The 17,679-nt window shown below is 41.4% G+C and overlaps 1 protein-coding gene across 2 annotated transcripts in view; it reads left to right on the forward strand.

Moving 5' to 3' along the window:
* LOC109640170 (protein phosphatase 1 regulatory subunit 29-like) overlaps nucleotides 1-17,679 on the forward strand; it is a 187,630-nt gene that overhangs the window by 148,398 nt on the left and 21,553 nt on the right. For both annotated transcript variants that reach the window (XM_069530358.1, XM_069530359.1), the window contains exon 4: nucleotides 16,898-17,441. In XM_069530358.1, the coding sequence (XP_069386459.1) occupies nucleotides 17,250-17,441 (192 nt within the window). In that variant the 5' untranslated portion in view covers nucleotides 16,898-17,249. The remainder of the gene's footprint in view (nucleotides 1-16,897; nucleotides 17,442-17,679) is intronic.

Below are 17,679 nucleotides of genomic sequence, written 5' to 3' on the forward strand. Positions count from 1 at the left end.
AATGACTATAGCAGTATTCCATGTTCCACCTGTCGAATGCACTTCGTAGACACCGAGTTCCCTCCGACAAGTGGGTGAAGTTTTCATAGGACTAGTGGAGGTATGTGCTCTACGTAAATGCATTGATGGGTAGAGACCAAGTGGCTGTTGGATTAAAATAAGGCATCATCTGTGTTTAACAATATATTTATACATTCCTAACAATTCAAAGAAGAATACTGAAGAGAGGTGGCTCGAGACAACCTCCTTGAAGAACTCCATAGACGAGGTAGCCTGGGTCAGAGTACCTCCCACTAATATGTGTGTGAACTTAAACTTTACCACTTCACTTTTTTTGATGTGTATGCACAGACTGCACCACCAGAATACCACAGCTAGGACCTGTACAGCCGTCACGGGTCTTGATCCTGATATTTTATACAATGTTTTAACCAAATGTTGTCGAAAAGCCCATTAACAGCACGTACATCAGTCTGGACTGGTGCCGCTACTCTGTTTACACTTTATTTTACTGATCTCTACAGTGGAACACCACCACAGGGGAAATTACAGGAAGCAACATGATGCACATTAAAATTAAGGTTGAAGAAAAGCAGCGATTGTTACTCGAACTGCTTCCACATGACAAAGACATTTAGTGTGTGACTAGAAGCGACTGTTTGTTTCCTCTCAGTCGGACAGGGTTAAATAAACCAATGCAAAATATTTCTGCTTCAAAACTGCATTAAATACGTTTGCAAAATGACATTGCTGTTGAAACACTGCAAGACTCCCTGACAGGAAGTTGCTTCAGTGTTCAGTCAGCTCGCCACTATCGCTGTCTGTCTTTGTCTCCATCCACCGATGTGGCTCGGTTGTGATTTCAATGCCTGCTAATGAGCATCACTCGAGCCGCTCTCTGTTTATCGCCCAGAGAATATTTAATATGCCGACATGAATATTCAACGCCATCCTCTCTCCTCGGGAGCGATTGGATTATTGATAGGTTGCTCGTTGGGTTGTCTCCTTCTACTGCGACAGCTTCATAGCGGTCTTACCTGAATCCTCGCTAAAAAAGATCCCACGTCCATCTCTCTTTGCATGATTTTGTTTTTGGATACGTCAAATTTAGCTGCTTCAAATTTCACCCCTGATTCCTCTTGTGTTGCTGAGATATTCTCTGCTGCAACATTTAGCTCGCAAGGTAAATTATGAATCAGCCGAGTCAAACGCCCTTTTACACACTCTGATGATCTTTCATGAATATAAGAATGACCCTCATTCACTGTTCGTATGAATGCATTTGCAGCTCTGTCCACCTGCTGCTCCAGGCAGTGTCTTTTATTTAAGCCGTTTGCTCGTACTTTCAGCAGCGGGTCCACTTTTGAAGATTTCCTGCTCAGTAGATTGGATTTTAAACCTGTGACTGTTCCATCCATGATTCACTTTCAGAGCTCCAGGGCATATGAGTGTGTGTGTGTGTGTGTGTGTGTGTGCGTGTGTATGTGTGTGTTTGTGAGTGTCAGCGGGCTGGAGTGCAAGCATCTCTGCATGTGTGTGTGTGTGTAACTGAGCGTACAGTATGCTTCATCATGTTTATAAAATCACATGTGTTTTTGTGTTGATTTAAGCACAAACGAGATCATGTGCCACTCGGCTAATGTCTGACTGTGTAGCGCACACATGCAGTGAATCATTGCCACAGTCATGATGGTTCCCGCTGTGAGAGCTTGGCTCTCGAACAAAGCACATCCGCTGAGAGAGAAATCCAGATCATACGTTCACTCGATGGGTCCTCGTCTCTGCTGTACGGCCCTAGATTACTATTTGTCCATAACACTGGAAACCTGATTACTCCCTGGTAAGTATATATTGTGGAAGCTGCATGTCTTTGACACAAATACTGATTTCACAGCCACACACACACACACCTTGTAGCAATAGTGTTTGTCTACATATAAGAGGATGTAGGATTTTCACATCATACACTACAAGGGGGGTGGGGGGTTAGATATAAATATGGATGATGCATTGATGCTCCATCGTGGGGTTTACACTGTTGGATCATCTCTATTTCAAAGTGAAAATTTTAATTACCCGGTTTTTTAATAAATCTGCCGAGGAGGTTTTGTTTTCACCGGCATTTGTTTGATGGTTAGCAGAGTTACGCAAAGACTAAGGAACTGATTTCCATGATTATTTTTGGGAGGGGGTGGGGCATGACATAAGGAAGAGCCAAGTTTTTACATTTTAAATATGACTGATAAGAATACGTAGATAATAGACAAATGCATTTATGGGCAAAGATATATTGGTATGTTGAAAAAACCTTGAAACGTTTTCATGTATGTAGGAGTTAATAAATAGTGACAGGCTGGTAACTGTACTAAGAAGAATAAGTAATGTGACGTCACTCATTAGTTTGTCCGCTGCGGTTTTGAACCAGGACATTATACGCCCACCTACACCTGATTCGTTTGACTCTACATGGATCATAATTTACAAAATGAACATCAGCTGCGTTGAAGAAGACTTGAAACTAGAGATTGAGACAGAAACTCCTCAGGATCATGTTTTTTTTAATTTCCTTTTATACAGGGAATAACTTTCTTTCCATGTTTTCACCATAAAGAATACGATTTCTAAAACAATTGCTCCTAACAGTTTTTGTTTAGTGACAGAAGCATCCGTTGAAAAACAGGCTACTGTATTTATCAGGAAGATAAAGTCATTGTTATTTTAGCTTTTTGCGTTTGTTGAGAAAAGTAATAAAAACACGACATAATGTCAACTTCATCATTAAAGTGCGTCTCCAGGAAGAGCACATTTAAGATTCAAATATGCGACGCAATCAAAGCTCACTCTCGGTGTGGAGAATATCGCACTTTGAACAGCTCAGTAGAACGTGCAGGCAGCTGCAGCCTGACACGAATCATGTCCTCCCGAACCTGCACCGTTCCTCTGGGTGGAAACTTACAGTGACGGGGAAATTCGAACACATACATTTTGAATGCTGCAGACGCAGAGACGTGTCGTCACAAAACGTTACGCAATGTATCTGAGTGATGTTATTTTTGTGTGAGCACCATGTTTGCTGCGTAAATGTCAGTTTGAAACACAGACATTCATTTTTACCAACACTCTAAAATGGAATTGGAAATCTGAGATTCTATTTGAAAGTGCGTGGAAAAAGCTGAGAATAAGGTGTGTCAAGGAATGTGTGTAAACCGAGAGAAATATCAGCAAATATCAGGCGTACGTTTGTTGCCCACTCAGTGCTCGGCAGTGATATTTCCAGTAATAAGATGTGTGGTGAAAAACTCCCCCAGTGCTCTGACATTTGAGTGGCTGGTTTATTCTGAAAAAAAAAAAAAAACACCTCAGGCAATGCAGCCCTTCAGCTATCATACAAACACTACACACACACACACACACACACACACACACACACACACACACACATGCACTCAGACTTTCCTTTTATACACAATACACACGATAAATACATAAGTCATGTACACAGTTGTTAAATGCACACAGTAATGTCAGTGCATGCACAATATAAAACACATGCAGACATTTTATTATAATTTTTCTTTAGCTCAAATGTTTTATGGAATCAAATAGAACCACACATACGACATTATATTGATTAATCGACACATAATAACCTCAGGAATGACTCTTGAGAGTTGCAGCTGCCAATCTGGTGTAAGATTTTACTATTAGGATGATTGGTAATGAATTCAGATATCTGATCACCTCTGAATAATCAATATCAGGCAGACAGTGAGAGTATTGATAGAGAATTCCTCAGAGGCTGAAATACTGATATCTGGCAGGATTCATTCAGCAAAGAGGAAAGAATGAAAGAAACAAAAGGATAATTAATGAAAGCATGCGTGATGGCAGTGCAGATGTGACAAAAGGTTAAAAAAAGGTAAAAGACGGAGGGGATCAGGGGAAGTCAGTGTCAGGGCCGCTTCACATCTTCTCAGCTCCACTTGTATTCTGTCATTTCCCTCAGCCACTCACTCCTTTTCAACATCTTCCCCCCTTTTTTTCCGTCTCTCCGCTGGCCTTTACGTGTCCTTTCTTTGAGACAGCGACTCATTGTTAAGCCTGACACTTCTCCGGCTACGTGTGATCGTGAGGAAAAAAAGGCAGTTGGAGACGAATGATGAAAGATATTTCCACATAGGGAGCACATGTACATTCCATATTTCTGCACTCGTGGAGACCTCTGTCCTCCCTATAAGCTCTTTGCAATATACAATTAAATAATCCTCAACAATGCCCGACTGTGGCTTTTGGTCCTTTGGCTGTAAAATGAAGAAGCTAATGAGAGGATGTTTGCGTCAGACTGACAGCAGATGTGTTGTCTCCCATGACCTTCTCAACAGGGACCAATAAGTGAGCCCGGCGTCAGAGTGTGAGGAGAATGGGAAATATTGTGAGTGCTTGGGTCCAGGTGTGATACAGATGTTTCCTGGTGGCCGAGGGGTTTTAACCTTGAATAGAAACAACTCAGATTGAGGTCGAGGCCTTTTCCATCGTCATTACTCCTCCAGACATGTTAAAAGAATTTACACACACTGGAAACAAAAACCCTGTTGTGGACCAATTATCTCTGAATATTTGAATGATGCTGATGTTGATATTTTGCAGCTTCGGCCTTGGAACCAACATGTAGCTGATGACCTTCGATGTCTGATAGATTCATATCAGGAGGCTTAGAAAGACACTGAGGAGCAAAACAATGTAGGAGAAGCAAAATGGTGTAATCGCATCGGAGATCAGGTGTAAGGGAATCAATCTTTCTCGATCTATCGTTACAGTACAATCTTCTGTAACCATTCCTTGTATGAAGCTATTTATCTGACTCTGCTCAGTACAGCTCTTAGATCAGAGATGATATCAGAGATGTCAAAATGTCCCAAACGCCTCACATCTCACAATGTTAAAGAAAGTGACGAAAAAAATCCAGAATCCAAACAAAAAATGGAATAGGTTCTTCCCTGATTCACGTAGTTTTTACGTAATCCTGCTGACAAACAAACAGACAATAACATATTGTCCTTGATTGATGTAGTTAAAGTTCTCCAGATGCATCGTGAAGGGGAAAAAAGACTAAGACATCTTAATTATTTCCTAACTTGCAAAAACATTATCAGTGTGACATCTCTGCAACTGAGATTTTCCTACTGCCACCTTTCAAAAGCTGGAGTGACGCACATCATCAACAATCCTGGACAGCAGCCTGGAGGACCCTTGTCCTGCCAGTGTGTCCCAGTCTCCAGTAAAGTGTTGTAAAACAGCCATTCCACAAAGCGCCCCCTGCAGGAAATGTTATCAGATGCATGTGTGGCCTTCAGAGTCTGCAAGGGGCCTAAATAACAGACATTTAAAAAAGTCTGCTCCGCCTCCTGTGACTGGAGAAGCAGCTGTTCATTCAGGCCCAGATGTTCAAGTGGCAGAACAATAGTCAACCAGCACAAATCACAGCTGTTCAGAGACGTGTGAAGTGCAAGTTCTGCTTAATCCAGGATTCCATCTTAAAGGTTGATGTCCGCCCTCTGCCACTGAATGAGAAGGGGCATCGATAAAACATGGCAACATGTGAAAACTAGGAAGACGCTCTATCTCACAGGATTACAGAACAAATCCTGCATGTTTATCTGAATCTGCTCCCAAATATGAGAGCTTCTTCCTTCCCACTCTGCTACATGATTCATTAGAAGTCGATTCAGTATCTTTGTAGTTATCCTGCTCACAGACAAACACAACAAACTGCAAAGGAAACACAATCTGCTTGGTAAAAATAAACAAACCCTTCAGTTTAACAGATTTAATGTGCGTTTAAATATTCAGTTTTGTCTCCAACATTCTGCAACTTTACCAAGAACCATCAAATCTCTTTCAGGTTCATGACACGTTAGATACTAAGAATTTGTCGTCATTAGCAGGTAAATTCATCATCAATCATTAACCGTACTTTTACTGAGCTGCACTAGACTTTAATTTTATCACACTGAAGTCCACTACAAGATAAAGCAACGTCTGTAGTACCTCCTCAACTATACCTGCTTTAGCAAATCCAATTTTTCCCAAAGAATCAAGGGGACTAGGTTGCTGACAGGACGTCTTTATGAAAGCTACACCAGCAATTTGCTCTCAGGCAGTCCTGTATCTAAAACCCATTTATACGTGGTGGATGCCCGGAACCTTCATATCTCTCTTATTCCATTTGAGACTACTCAGCAGACTGGGGACTTCTCCTCCACCCTTTGCTGCACCTTTCTCCAGTTTTACTTATATGTGAGGCTTCTTCATTCACACCCAGACTATCAATTTAAAACTGGAGGGAGAAATCAGGTGAGTAGGAGAGAAGAGACGAGGGAATGCGTGCAGGAAACCTTGTGTAGACATGCTGGATGTGGGTTTTTTAGAGATTTCACATGAAGTAAACAAAAAGAATTCAAAACACAGATTTGTGGCTGTTTGCCAATATATCCGTCCATATATCAATGGGAGGAGAGATAAAGGAGAAAGAAATCTTGGTGCTGAGATAAAGAGAGGGAAGTTTTCAGAAATAAGAGGAGGAGCAGCCGAACAGAGGAGTTGTCAGGGGTCTTGTGGAGGTGAAAGTGAGGGAAGCTGTGAAGAGATGAAAGAAAGGAGTAACGGTGAATAACGGGGTTAACGTGAGAGGACAGAGGGAGGTGCCAGAAGAGGGAAAAAAGAAAGGAGAGGTAGCGTCACCTAATTTGAAGCTGAGATGAAAAGTGGAAGTTTTTTAATTGGAAGCTTTGAGAGAATCTTTGAAAAAGAAGAGGAGGAGAAAGTAGGACAGAGTACTTCATTTTATTTATCACAGTTCATCATAGGTGACAACGATAGCATATATATATATATTTTACATAATCATAGCTGCCACATCTGGTTCTTCTGCACTAAAACACGGCAAAGCAAGAGAGGAGTTGTGTTTCTACCAACACCAGTGGCTGTATATGGATTATTGGGTCCAGGCATTTCGAGAATAGAGTCAAGCGACTTTAAATCTGTGTTGTTGTTTTAATTTGTGAATTGAGAAGTTGAAATGTCAACAATGAAGTCAACATCTCTGTTAAGAAGAAACTTCAAGTTTCTGTCTAGTTTTCTATTGATTCACCTTGAAATCACCTGTGAAACAAAGAATGTCATAATTTGTCTTTAGGACGATTTTACACAGTTCTGCATTTGAAGTTCAGTAAGTTTCAATATGTTTGTCATCTGTAACCATCATGAGATTAAATTACATTATATTCAATGCTAAGCTCTGGAACATGCTGACAACCCGTGACTTTACATGTGATGTTTAAAGTATTTCAAAGTCTCGAACCACCACCAGACTCTCGGGTTGTAGCCTCTTAATCATGTTGGATTATTATTTAATTTTGAATACTTTAAAAGTAACGTTTGAAGTATTTCACACTATCCTGAGAACTTGTGTTTGACCATGCATCGACACATCTGTGGGTTCATATTCAAGACTAGATTAAACACTGGGGTAATACGATATGGATCAAAGCCACTTCGTTAAAAAGTTTTACTTTATTTGCCGTATCGTGCAGTTTCATGGTTTCTCGTATATTTAGCTGCCAGTTTTATCATGTTCATTATAATGTGCGATCAAAAAAATTCACCTCACGAGTGTGAATCCGTGTTTCTAAAAACCTGCAGATGCTGCTTGTCTGTGTGTCTCTGCCACTGTCTCCACTGCCGTCGCTTCCGCAGTTAAATCCACTTCAGTTCAAAGCGTCTACGTTGGCACGAGATTAAAAAATGCATAATGCTGAAAAGGTTTGGAATCAGTAAAACAGCAGAGCATGAGGAGTCTGTGTCTCTCAGCTGCCAACATGCATCGCCTCCAGTCAAATGTCACATTACCACATTGGGACCTTGACTTAAGCAGCGCTGTGGTGCTAAACTGAATTTTCTATGCACATCACACCCCAACATGGAGGCACAATCTCCGACAAGCTGCAGGTTAAGAGTCTGTAAATCAGAGCTTGTCCTCGGCCACATAATTTACTGAAACGCCGTCTGAGCCCTGCATCACGCCGACCTCTCTGTTAATTTCGAGTACACACTGAAAAAAAAACAGAAAGTAAATTGTAATTTGAAAGAGACGTGCAGCAGCGTCACACAACTTTGAAAAGAAATAATTAAGACGAGTGTCAGGATTAATGTGAACAAGGTGTGAAGTGATGATCCGAGCAGAGGGAGGCAGTCCATTTCTTTTTTCTTTCTTCAGTTTAATAGATTCAACCCAGCACAGCCAACACTCTTCCTGTTTTTAATCAGTCAAATACAATCTTCATACAGACCGGATGGGATAAAACCCAAAGACCGATCAATGGAAATGAACAAAGAATCACATGTGATGAGAGATTCCATCATGTTGCTCTTATTTAATTCTATTTCACATCTTGTTTGGTCCAGATCTTTGCACCACAGACCAACATTGTGTCCGACCAAAACAGGTTGTGGTCTGGATCCGGATCAGACCGAGTGAAAACACCCTTTTGGATAATTCAGACTTTTGGCCAATTGCAGGAAGTTGAGGAACAATAGAAGAAGAAGCAGAAGCAGGATTGCTGGAACAGACGAACTTTATTTTTATGGCACATTTCATTCTAGAGATGCAGCTCAAATTGTTTCCATACAACAAAGATAAGAATACAAACATGTTAAGAACAGATTGTGGGAAACATAAAATGTTAAAAAAAAACATTTAAAAGAAAAGGAAATAAAACGATTTAAATACAATTAGAAATTGCATAAAAACAGAAAAGAAAGAAAGTTATGAAAAATTAATTTGAATTCAAAATATAGGTCATTAAATAATGATTGTGAACTTTTACTGCCAGGTTTGAATGAAAGTGACTGACCTTATTTTTTTATATATATATATATATATATATATATACATATATATATAAAGTATATATATATATATATATACTAAAACACATACCTGACCCTCACCTCCTCCCTGTGAAGCCTCTGTTCTCTCTCTCTCTGACTGCAGTCTGGTGAAGAATGATGTGTTTGCATAATTTGTCAGCGCCCCACGTTTAGCAGGACAAGACGAAACACCCGCTCTGTTAAAATGCAATTACAGTGACTGATGACTGTGAGCGTGCACCCCACCATGTCTCTGTATGCATCAGTGTCTCCCAGTGTATCTCCTGCGTGTGTTGCCTCTTCCTCTGCACCGAGCGTACCGAGCTCCGCACCTATAGCTGTGCACGTTCCTGTTGATTTGATCACATGTGTTGATATTTTCCAAATGATTTCAGCTATCATCTGTAGATAACGGTTCACCGTTGATTTGTGACCGTCAGTGGAGAACGCATGGTTCCACAGAGCGAGCTGCTGGTTTGCTGTCAAAGTGATGTATTTGCTTACAGTGGATTGTGTACTATTGTCAGTACTGTGCTTACACAGTGAGTAGTCAGGGAGTAAGAGAGTGAACCTGGATGTGAACATTTTGAATCGTTCCCTTCTATGATGCAACAGACGTTGTTTTTTCTCGAACACATCTGAGTAATTTCTTCTTATTATATTAGTTTGAGCCTGATTAAATAAATCCAATCATCTGACCTGACACCATTACGGTTTAAGGTTTGGTTCAGTTTAGGGACAAAAGCTTTCTCGGTGAGAATCAGTGAAAGATCGTTGACGTGGTCTAAAGATGCTGAAGTTGACTGTTGGTAAAGATATCAGAAAGAGAAGTGTCCTGTGTTTAAGTATATATATCCACCAAGGAGGTTATATTTTAATTTCTCTTTGTCTAACTGACAGCAGTATTACACAAAAACCACGGGACCGATTTTCTGGAAACTTGGTGGAAGGGTGGGGCATGGGCCAAGGAGGAATTTAAAACAAATCCAGGAACAAATGTATGTTGCATTGTCATTTTTTGTGAATCTCTCAAGAAATAATTCAGAGATCTGATAAAGTGGCGTATCATTTCGAGGTATGTGCTCTCTTGAGTTTCTGGAGCTGTTTGAGAGCTTAAAGGTAAACTTGCCATTTCGAGGGTATATATTTTCAGCCAGGAAAGAAAACAAATCTATTTGCAACATGCAAAATGAAACCAAACAAGGCTTCACCAGAGGAAGACACTGTACCCTGAGCCCCTGCAGGAGCCAACAATGACGGACATCATCGTCAAGTGCTGATCTCAACAGAGAACTTATTAGAAAAAGTTCCTTGAAGAAGATTCAATCTGGGTGTTTGCAGGAAAAAAAGAAAACATTTCTTTGAACTTGCTTTGTTAAATTGAAGAATGACCCTCTCCACCTCCCCTTCATCATCCTCTTCATCATCCTCTTCTCTCTCATCTCTATGTAAAGGTCAAACTTAAAGAAAGACATTCAAACCCCAGTGGAGTTTAACCTGGTGGAGGAGGAATTAAAACAGAGGGATTTATTGATGCTACAATCCTTCCTCTACTTGTCCATTCTTTCTTATTCTCTCCTTTTGTAAATCTCACTCACTCCTTCCTCTCTCCGCCTCCCTTGTGGGAGAGGAGAGCTGCTCCCATAGAGATCTGTTACTTCAACATACCTGCTGCGTGGAGCTGGAGGGGAGAGCTTCCTGCACGGGCTTTAAAAAGTAATTAAGACACGGAGGTATAGCAGACGTGCACACGCACATGCACGAGGACATGGAAAGCTGCTATAATGAAGGCTGCAGTGTATTTTGGATTTAATGTATTCACACGAATGAACATGGCTTATATACATATATTAGTTATACTATACTTGAGAAGGGAGGTCTCACACAGGCTGAAAGTTGGATGTGTTTAGTTGTGAGAATAATTAATACAACAACAAATCTAAACAGCTGGATAGCACTGGTGATAGTTGTGGAAATGTCTTATTATGTGATTAGGTTGAAAGACGTTTTGACTTTATTTATATAGCACATTTAAAACAACTCGGCTGACCATAATGCTTTACAAAGCTAAAACAGAAAACAGCAATACATTATAAATACTGTTGATAAAATAGAATGAAATTTGCTGGGATAAAAACGGTGAAAAATAATTAGCAATCCTCAAACAGTCCGTACAGTAAATATTGTCCAAGATGTACTTTTAAAGACAGGAAAACAAATGTCTTCACTATTAAGGAGTAAACGAAGGATGGAAATCAGGCTTCTCTCACTCACTCACTGCGCCTGAGGTTTAAGTTTGTGAGAACAACACTCAGGCTGGTTGAGCCTCATCCAGAGCCACAGCAGGAACAAAAGATGGAAGTAGATTCTCACTGGGGTCGTGTTTATCTAACGAGCCCATGTAGCGTCCATGTCTAGGATTAAGACTGAGCAAGCATCTGGAGAACCTGCAGGGTAGCCTCAAGAGTAAAGTGGACGTGATTGCAAAGGTAATGCGATAAATGATTAAACCTACATCTACGGATTAAAACGACTGGTTAATTCGGATGATCTTTTCACTGTGTGTGTGTGTGTGTGTGTGTGTGTGTGGACAGACTCACTGTTGTGGTCAGATTATCTGTGCGGTTGTTGATGCAACTGAACCAACAACTTCCCTGTCCGTCTACCTGGAGGCTCGCTGTGCCGTCCCATGATGCTCCTCTTGTCGGAACAGTTTGTCTCGGTAAAATCCATCCAGTTTTCTCAGAACACAGCGAGTGGCTAAAAGCACTCAACAGCCGACAGCCTCCTCTCTGGTCTGTTCTCGTCCCATGGGAGTTTGCCTGGGAGACGGCAACAGATGTTACATACTCTGAAAACAAAAGTGGAGAGAATTCGATGGACATGAAAGAGACGGTTGAGCTGAGAGAGAGGAGGAGACAGGAGAGAGGAAATGAAAGGAGAGCAGGTATACGATTGATTAACGCTGCGATTGTATCCGCTGTAAACACTATTGTGATTCTGATAAATAACGCTGCGTCAATTTAATTACCACAAAGATTCATAACCTTTGTTTTGGGGCAAGAGATGTGTCGGAGCAAAAAAATAGAAGCGAAGCACACAATCGATTTAAAATGAGAAAACGTGGAAAGAGACGGAATATGCTCTGCGCTCGGGGTTTGAAGAAACACTGCAGCAGCTTCATGAAAGGTTGAAACGAATAGAAAGGAGTGAGAAAAATGGATTTGTGGGGACAGTGCCGGAGCTTTGAAGGTAAACCACGGCCAGCTGGGACCAACAGATAGCGCAGCTTCCATGGTGGTTCCTGAGTCAGCGACTGACTGACTGCTCAACACACTGACCTGCTGTCCGGCTAACTGGCTTGTCTCTTGATTGGCTGCTGTCCGGAGGATCGGATTGATTGACAATTTGAGACGTTGGCTGGCAGGCTGGTCTTCAGGCCGTCTGTCTGACTGACCCGCTGGATAACTGGGGTCCTGGACGGACGCCTATGGTCTGCTGGATTTCTTAATCACTGGGTGATCGCTTGACTGGTCCACTGACGAAATCTGTCCAGTGTCATGTCCCTCTGTGTGCACCGCCTCTGTTATTCTGTCTCCTGTCAACATGTCTTTCTGTTTCTTTCTCACCCAGTCGTAGGGGTCGTGACCTGATCGCCAGGGCGACTGTGCTACTACGCTTTCCTTGTTATTGTCGTCTTCTCAAGTCTTGGTGCAGGGAGAGGATTTCAGTGAACAAAAGAAAGATCGACCTAACTTGTGCGGACGTTTCATTGATTTACATTCTTTTCCCGTAGGCTCAAATTAATCAAAATCCCTAAATTTGTCATCCTGACCCTCATCTAACTTTAATCTAAAGCCAATTACAATCTTAACGTCTTTGTGATACTTAACACTGTAAAATAAATGGCTAACCTTTGGGGGACCATGATACGCGTCCCCAAACGGGAGTACCCAAATTACTCTGTCCACTTCTCCCTCACACTTACAGTTAACTTTCATAATAACACCTTGAAGCAAATGCTCACATTCACCTTTCAGATGTTTTGCCCACCAGTCGCTTTTACAGCTTTTACCTTATCTTAAATTAAACAGTCCTTCCTATTGTCTTTGAGATTATGCTGTCAATCAGCCCCTCAACACTTTCTTAATGAATGCATGGGTGGAGTTGGACTATATATGTCCACAAAGGTTTGCATTTCATTAGAATTCGCTCAGACAGTCAGTTCTCTGTTCCAGGGGATTTACTCCCGAAGGCTTTTGCCAATATTATTTGATATCGTTTCTCGTGGGACTGTTAATGGTCCATCCAGTTATTTGAATGTTTAATGCACAAAGTGATTCTTTAATTATTTGGGAGTTAATTGTGCCATATAAATTCATCACAGTTCTTGCTCAAGGGACAAAGTTTGGTTTAGAAGTTTTAGTTTTTAAGCTGCGATGGCTGATACCTTGAAAGTAGCTGTTCGGAATCAGATGGAAAACAGGACTTTGTTTGGTGCAGTGAGAAGGACAATTTACTGACATAGCGAATAAATGATGAATCAGTAAACTCTTACGGGAAATGTCCCTGGGTGTGATTGTACACAGGTTAACCCCTTAAGACCCAAGGTGCCTTCCAATAAAGCTTTTTTTTTTTATCTTAAAGCCGGAGATTTAGCTGAGATGGTCAAAGTTCAATGAAACCTTTCTCAGACTCTGAAGCAGATGTTAATGTAAAATAAAATCCAGGGTGTAAACTTGTAGGTATTATCCAGGATGATTGTCTCTAAGGGTGATAACAACAGGCAAGATTATACAGACTGAACAGATCTCCATGACATTTGATGGCAGGATCCACCACTTATTTGTGGCATTTACTTGTAGCACTTGTGATTCGGCTTTTTTGAAGCCAATTGTACTCACATGATTCTTGCTGTTCTTGCTTTGTATCCTTGTGGTCGATGCACTTACTGTAAGTCACTTTGGATAAAAGCTTCAGCTAAATGTAATGTAATGATTAAAGCTACTCAAATCATTTACTCTTTTTTGTCTGGATTTAGTGACCCTGACGTCTCATGTGGTCGGTCTTTACCTCTTTCTTTATTGATCCTGTCTCTTACCAAGATTCTTCTTTCTCTTCTGCTGAGCCTCGGCCAGGTACATCGGAGTCTCTGTCTTTTTCCTCTCAGTCACTGTCATGGTTGTTTTCTTCTAAGTAACAGCAGTACTCCAGTTTGGCTTTAAATAACTGATGGTGGGTTCGTCAGTCCACCGCTTTGGTCCAGACTGAAATATGTCAGCAAGTGGATGACATTCATGGTCCTAGTGTGGAGTAGAGATTCTAGCATGTGGCTGTATCAACATGGAACATTCTTCCTCAGGTGAATACTGACACAGAATACAACAAACCCATGTACTACAGGAAGCACCATTGTTTACTCAGGTAATAATCTATGTTTTAGCAGGAAATGGAAATTAAGACAGTTTTGTTTTTTCTCAAACTGATGTTCAATGTTCAGTGATTGTATGTTTTTCCATCATTGAGGCTCTAACCAATTCATAACAAACAGCTTTTAATGTGAAGGCTTTCATTTACCCACTGAATTACTGTGCAGCAATAATCATGTCAAACATGGAAAACTATTACTTTTACCATCACTTTAACATTTCTAATATCCAACCTAATTTTTTTTCTCTTTTTGTTTTTCTTAGAGGCCGTCAGCTCTTTACTTTCCCTCAGTTTGGGAACTTTCCATTTGCTTTTATGCGCTGACATCATTAGAGATGTTTGTCAGATGCAAAGCTTTAATTAAAGCGCTGCTATCAGGGACAATTATTAAACACAAAGGCAGTCTGGTTTGGAGAAGAAAGCAAGTGGGGAGAAATAAGGCTGTCTCCTCTGGCTTCTTGTCAAAATAAAAACCAGTGGCAAGAATATGATAAAAGCAGCGAGGAGGGGACGTGATGGCGCACAAAAGGTGTCAGGGTGTGTTTTGGCGATGAAGCACATTCAGTTGTGTTCCTACTTGAAAGGCAGCAGAGATAAGCAGGCTTTAAACAATGCAGGCTGAGGGAGGAAGATGATGATGGATGCAAAAAAATAAAGATACAGAGATGGCGAGAGAGACAGGAGACCGAGTCGGATGATTTGAGAGACTGAAGTAGTGAGATCAGGATTATAAATAAGAAAAATCCTGGGATGGTCTTGGTAGTAAACAACCGGCTTTCAAGTGAGTCTTGTCTGACTCGTCTTTCATGTTTTTGGAGCAGAGTAAACACCACGTCAGCTGAGCAGTCATGTCGTATCAGATATCCTGTCAATATGAGCAGCTGATGAGGAAAAACAGCCCAAATCACACGCACAGTCATTTTTTTGTGGTCACCCAAAATCTTCTTAAATTGAAGTTTGCCAGAGAAGCTGCTAGAATTAAAACCCCTCGATTAAACAGGGATGTGGAGGATTGTATATGACTCCATTACGATAGTAGACTTGGAGGCCTCTTCAAAGAATGAGAGAGGGATGAAAGAAGGAGAATGAGTATCTGTGTGAGCGTGGCCGTTATCATCAATGTCCAAACTGTTGTTTGATCAATAATTCAGTTTGCTTGCCTCGCTTCATCGCGGCGCCGCACCATGAACTACGAGTCACACATTCACACACATGTGCCCTACTTTGCAGCACTGATATCAAAGCAGAATACATAATTGATTAACTGATGATTTTCATAATTATACAGGTGAAAAGGGAGGGTGGGGGTGGGGGTGAGGGTGCAACTCTAGCTGTAAATTGCTTTTTTTGTTGGTCTTTCATTTTACACCCACAAGACAACGGTGCCGGGTCAAAGGCAAATTGAAAGCCTGTGGTGGAGGGATTGAAATGTCGATATCAATTTCGCGGAACAATTTGAGGAGACGACTGAGAGCTGCACGCTCGGGGTGTGGCACGACGGAAATGAGAAGTGACTCCGGGCCCAAAAGAGACGCAGGACAGGATCACACGAAAGAGGAGGCGGAGGAGAGGCTATTTGGGACGGAGCAGTTTAACAGCTGGTTTCCAGTGTTGGGGTCGTACCGTGTCAGCGCCTCGGGTTGTACTCTCTTAATCTGGCTGAGACATAAAAGTACTGAAGAAGTGAGAGTATCTAAAAAGAGTCTATTACTCAACGATCAATTCCCTGTCATTCATGTGGGGCCTTGATAACTTTTCCCCTGGGAGGGAATCAAAACTTTGCAAACAAATTAAGAGTCAGAGCTGTGGCGATGAGATACATAATATTTTACGCTGGATTAGAGCCTAATCCACAGTTAATCCCCTGAGAAAGGTAAATAGCTAAATGTCAGCTACTATCCTTTTTAAAACATGCAAATTACAGCAGCTCTCCTCTGGTTTCCACTTAGCCAATTCCCCCCCGCCTCGTTTCACCCGTATATAACTGCAGCTATTACATTTTTATTGTTTCATTATGTACCTCAAAGTTGAAATAATAGAACTGCAGCTGCAAGCTGGCAAGGCCTGTGAACAATGACACAACAAACTCTTAAAGGAAAGCAGTGTTTCTTTCATACTATTGACAATTTCCATTTTTATTGGTGCATCATATGCTAATGTGTGAGCAGAAGCGAGGCAATTATTTTCATGATCGTGAATAATTACAGAACATAAAAAAAACAAGGTCTCATTTAAAAAAGTCTAAATGTATTTCTCTGGGCTTTATTAAGACTTAAATAAATAATATTGTCAGTTAATGGATTTATTATGTGGTACATTACCTTGAAGGGATTGGGTTGCATGGGTATTAGAATCTTAAACCTTTTTGTACGCAGCGCTTTTAGAAATAAGACTCAAACTCAGTTTTTTCAAAACCATTTGTGGATACGTGATGTGTACGATTATCCATCATTTCTTAATCATTTTGTTCTCATCAACATTAATATCCTCTTTCTTTCTCTTTCTCTCTCTCTCTCTTTCTCTCTCTCTCTCTCTCTAGGCCTTCTGGCTTTCTCTGAGACGGAAACTTCGTCACCTGTGAGTCGTGCGATTGTCGGAGGCCATGAGTAGCAGCTGGGGTGACTGTCTCCAAAACCCATTGACGTGGAACACCTAAAATGGGGACAGGATTTGCTGCCATGCTGCAAGCTCAGCTCTAATCACCGTGAAGACGCCCGACCGCTTACCTTTCTCTCTGCTCCTATTTGGCCGGCGTGCACCTTACCTGCAGCCTGTCCTGATTTGAAACCGCTGCTCACCGCCCTCCTCCCTTCGACTCCTCTCTCCTCCTCTCTCCTCCTCTCTCCTCCTCTTTTCTATTGAAGCGACGTCAAACATTCCCGATCCAAACCATGACCAGCAGACTCGGTGTGTCCTCCCTACTTCCCTTCCTGCTGCTCCCTGCTCTGTTGTTCCTCCACCTGCCCAGCGTGGTGAAAGGCGACTGCTGGCTGATTGAGGGGGATAAAGGCTATGTCTGGCTGGCTATCTGCAGTCAGAACCAGCCTCCATATGAGACCATCCCTCAACACATTAACAGCACGGTCAGTATGAACCCATCTATCCACCGGCCTTTAATACCACCACAGCTACCTCTGTAAATGCCTTCATGCACTCCCACTGTAATGGTGTCAGCTAAAGAGCAGATACCATTACTCAGGACACTGACTTCTGCAAAGCTGCGAGTGAATACTTTTTTCAGTCAATATAATCCTAATGTTTTTTTGTGATTATGTGTCGATTGGAGTTAAAGTATTGACAGTGACGATTTAGATAATAAAG

The sequence above is a fragment of the Paralichthys olivaceus genome, chromosome 8 (assembly GCF_024713975.1).
Source record: "Paralichthys olivaceus isolate ysfri-2021 chromosome 8, ASM2471397v2, whole genome shotgun sequence".
In the NCBI taxonomy this organism is placed as follows: Eukaryota; Metazoa; Chordata; class Actinopteri; order Pleuronectiformes; family Paralichthyidae; genus Paralichthys; species Paralichthys olivaceus.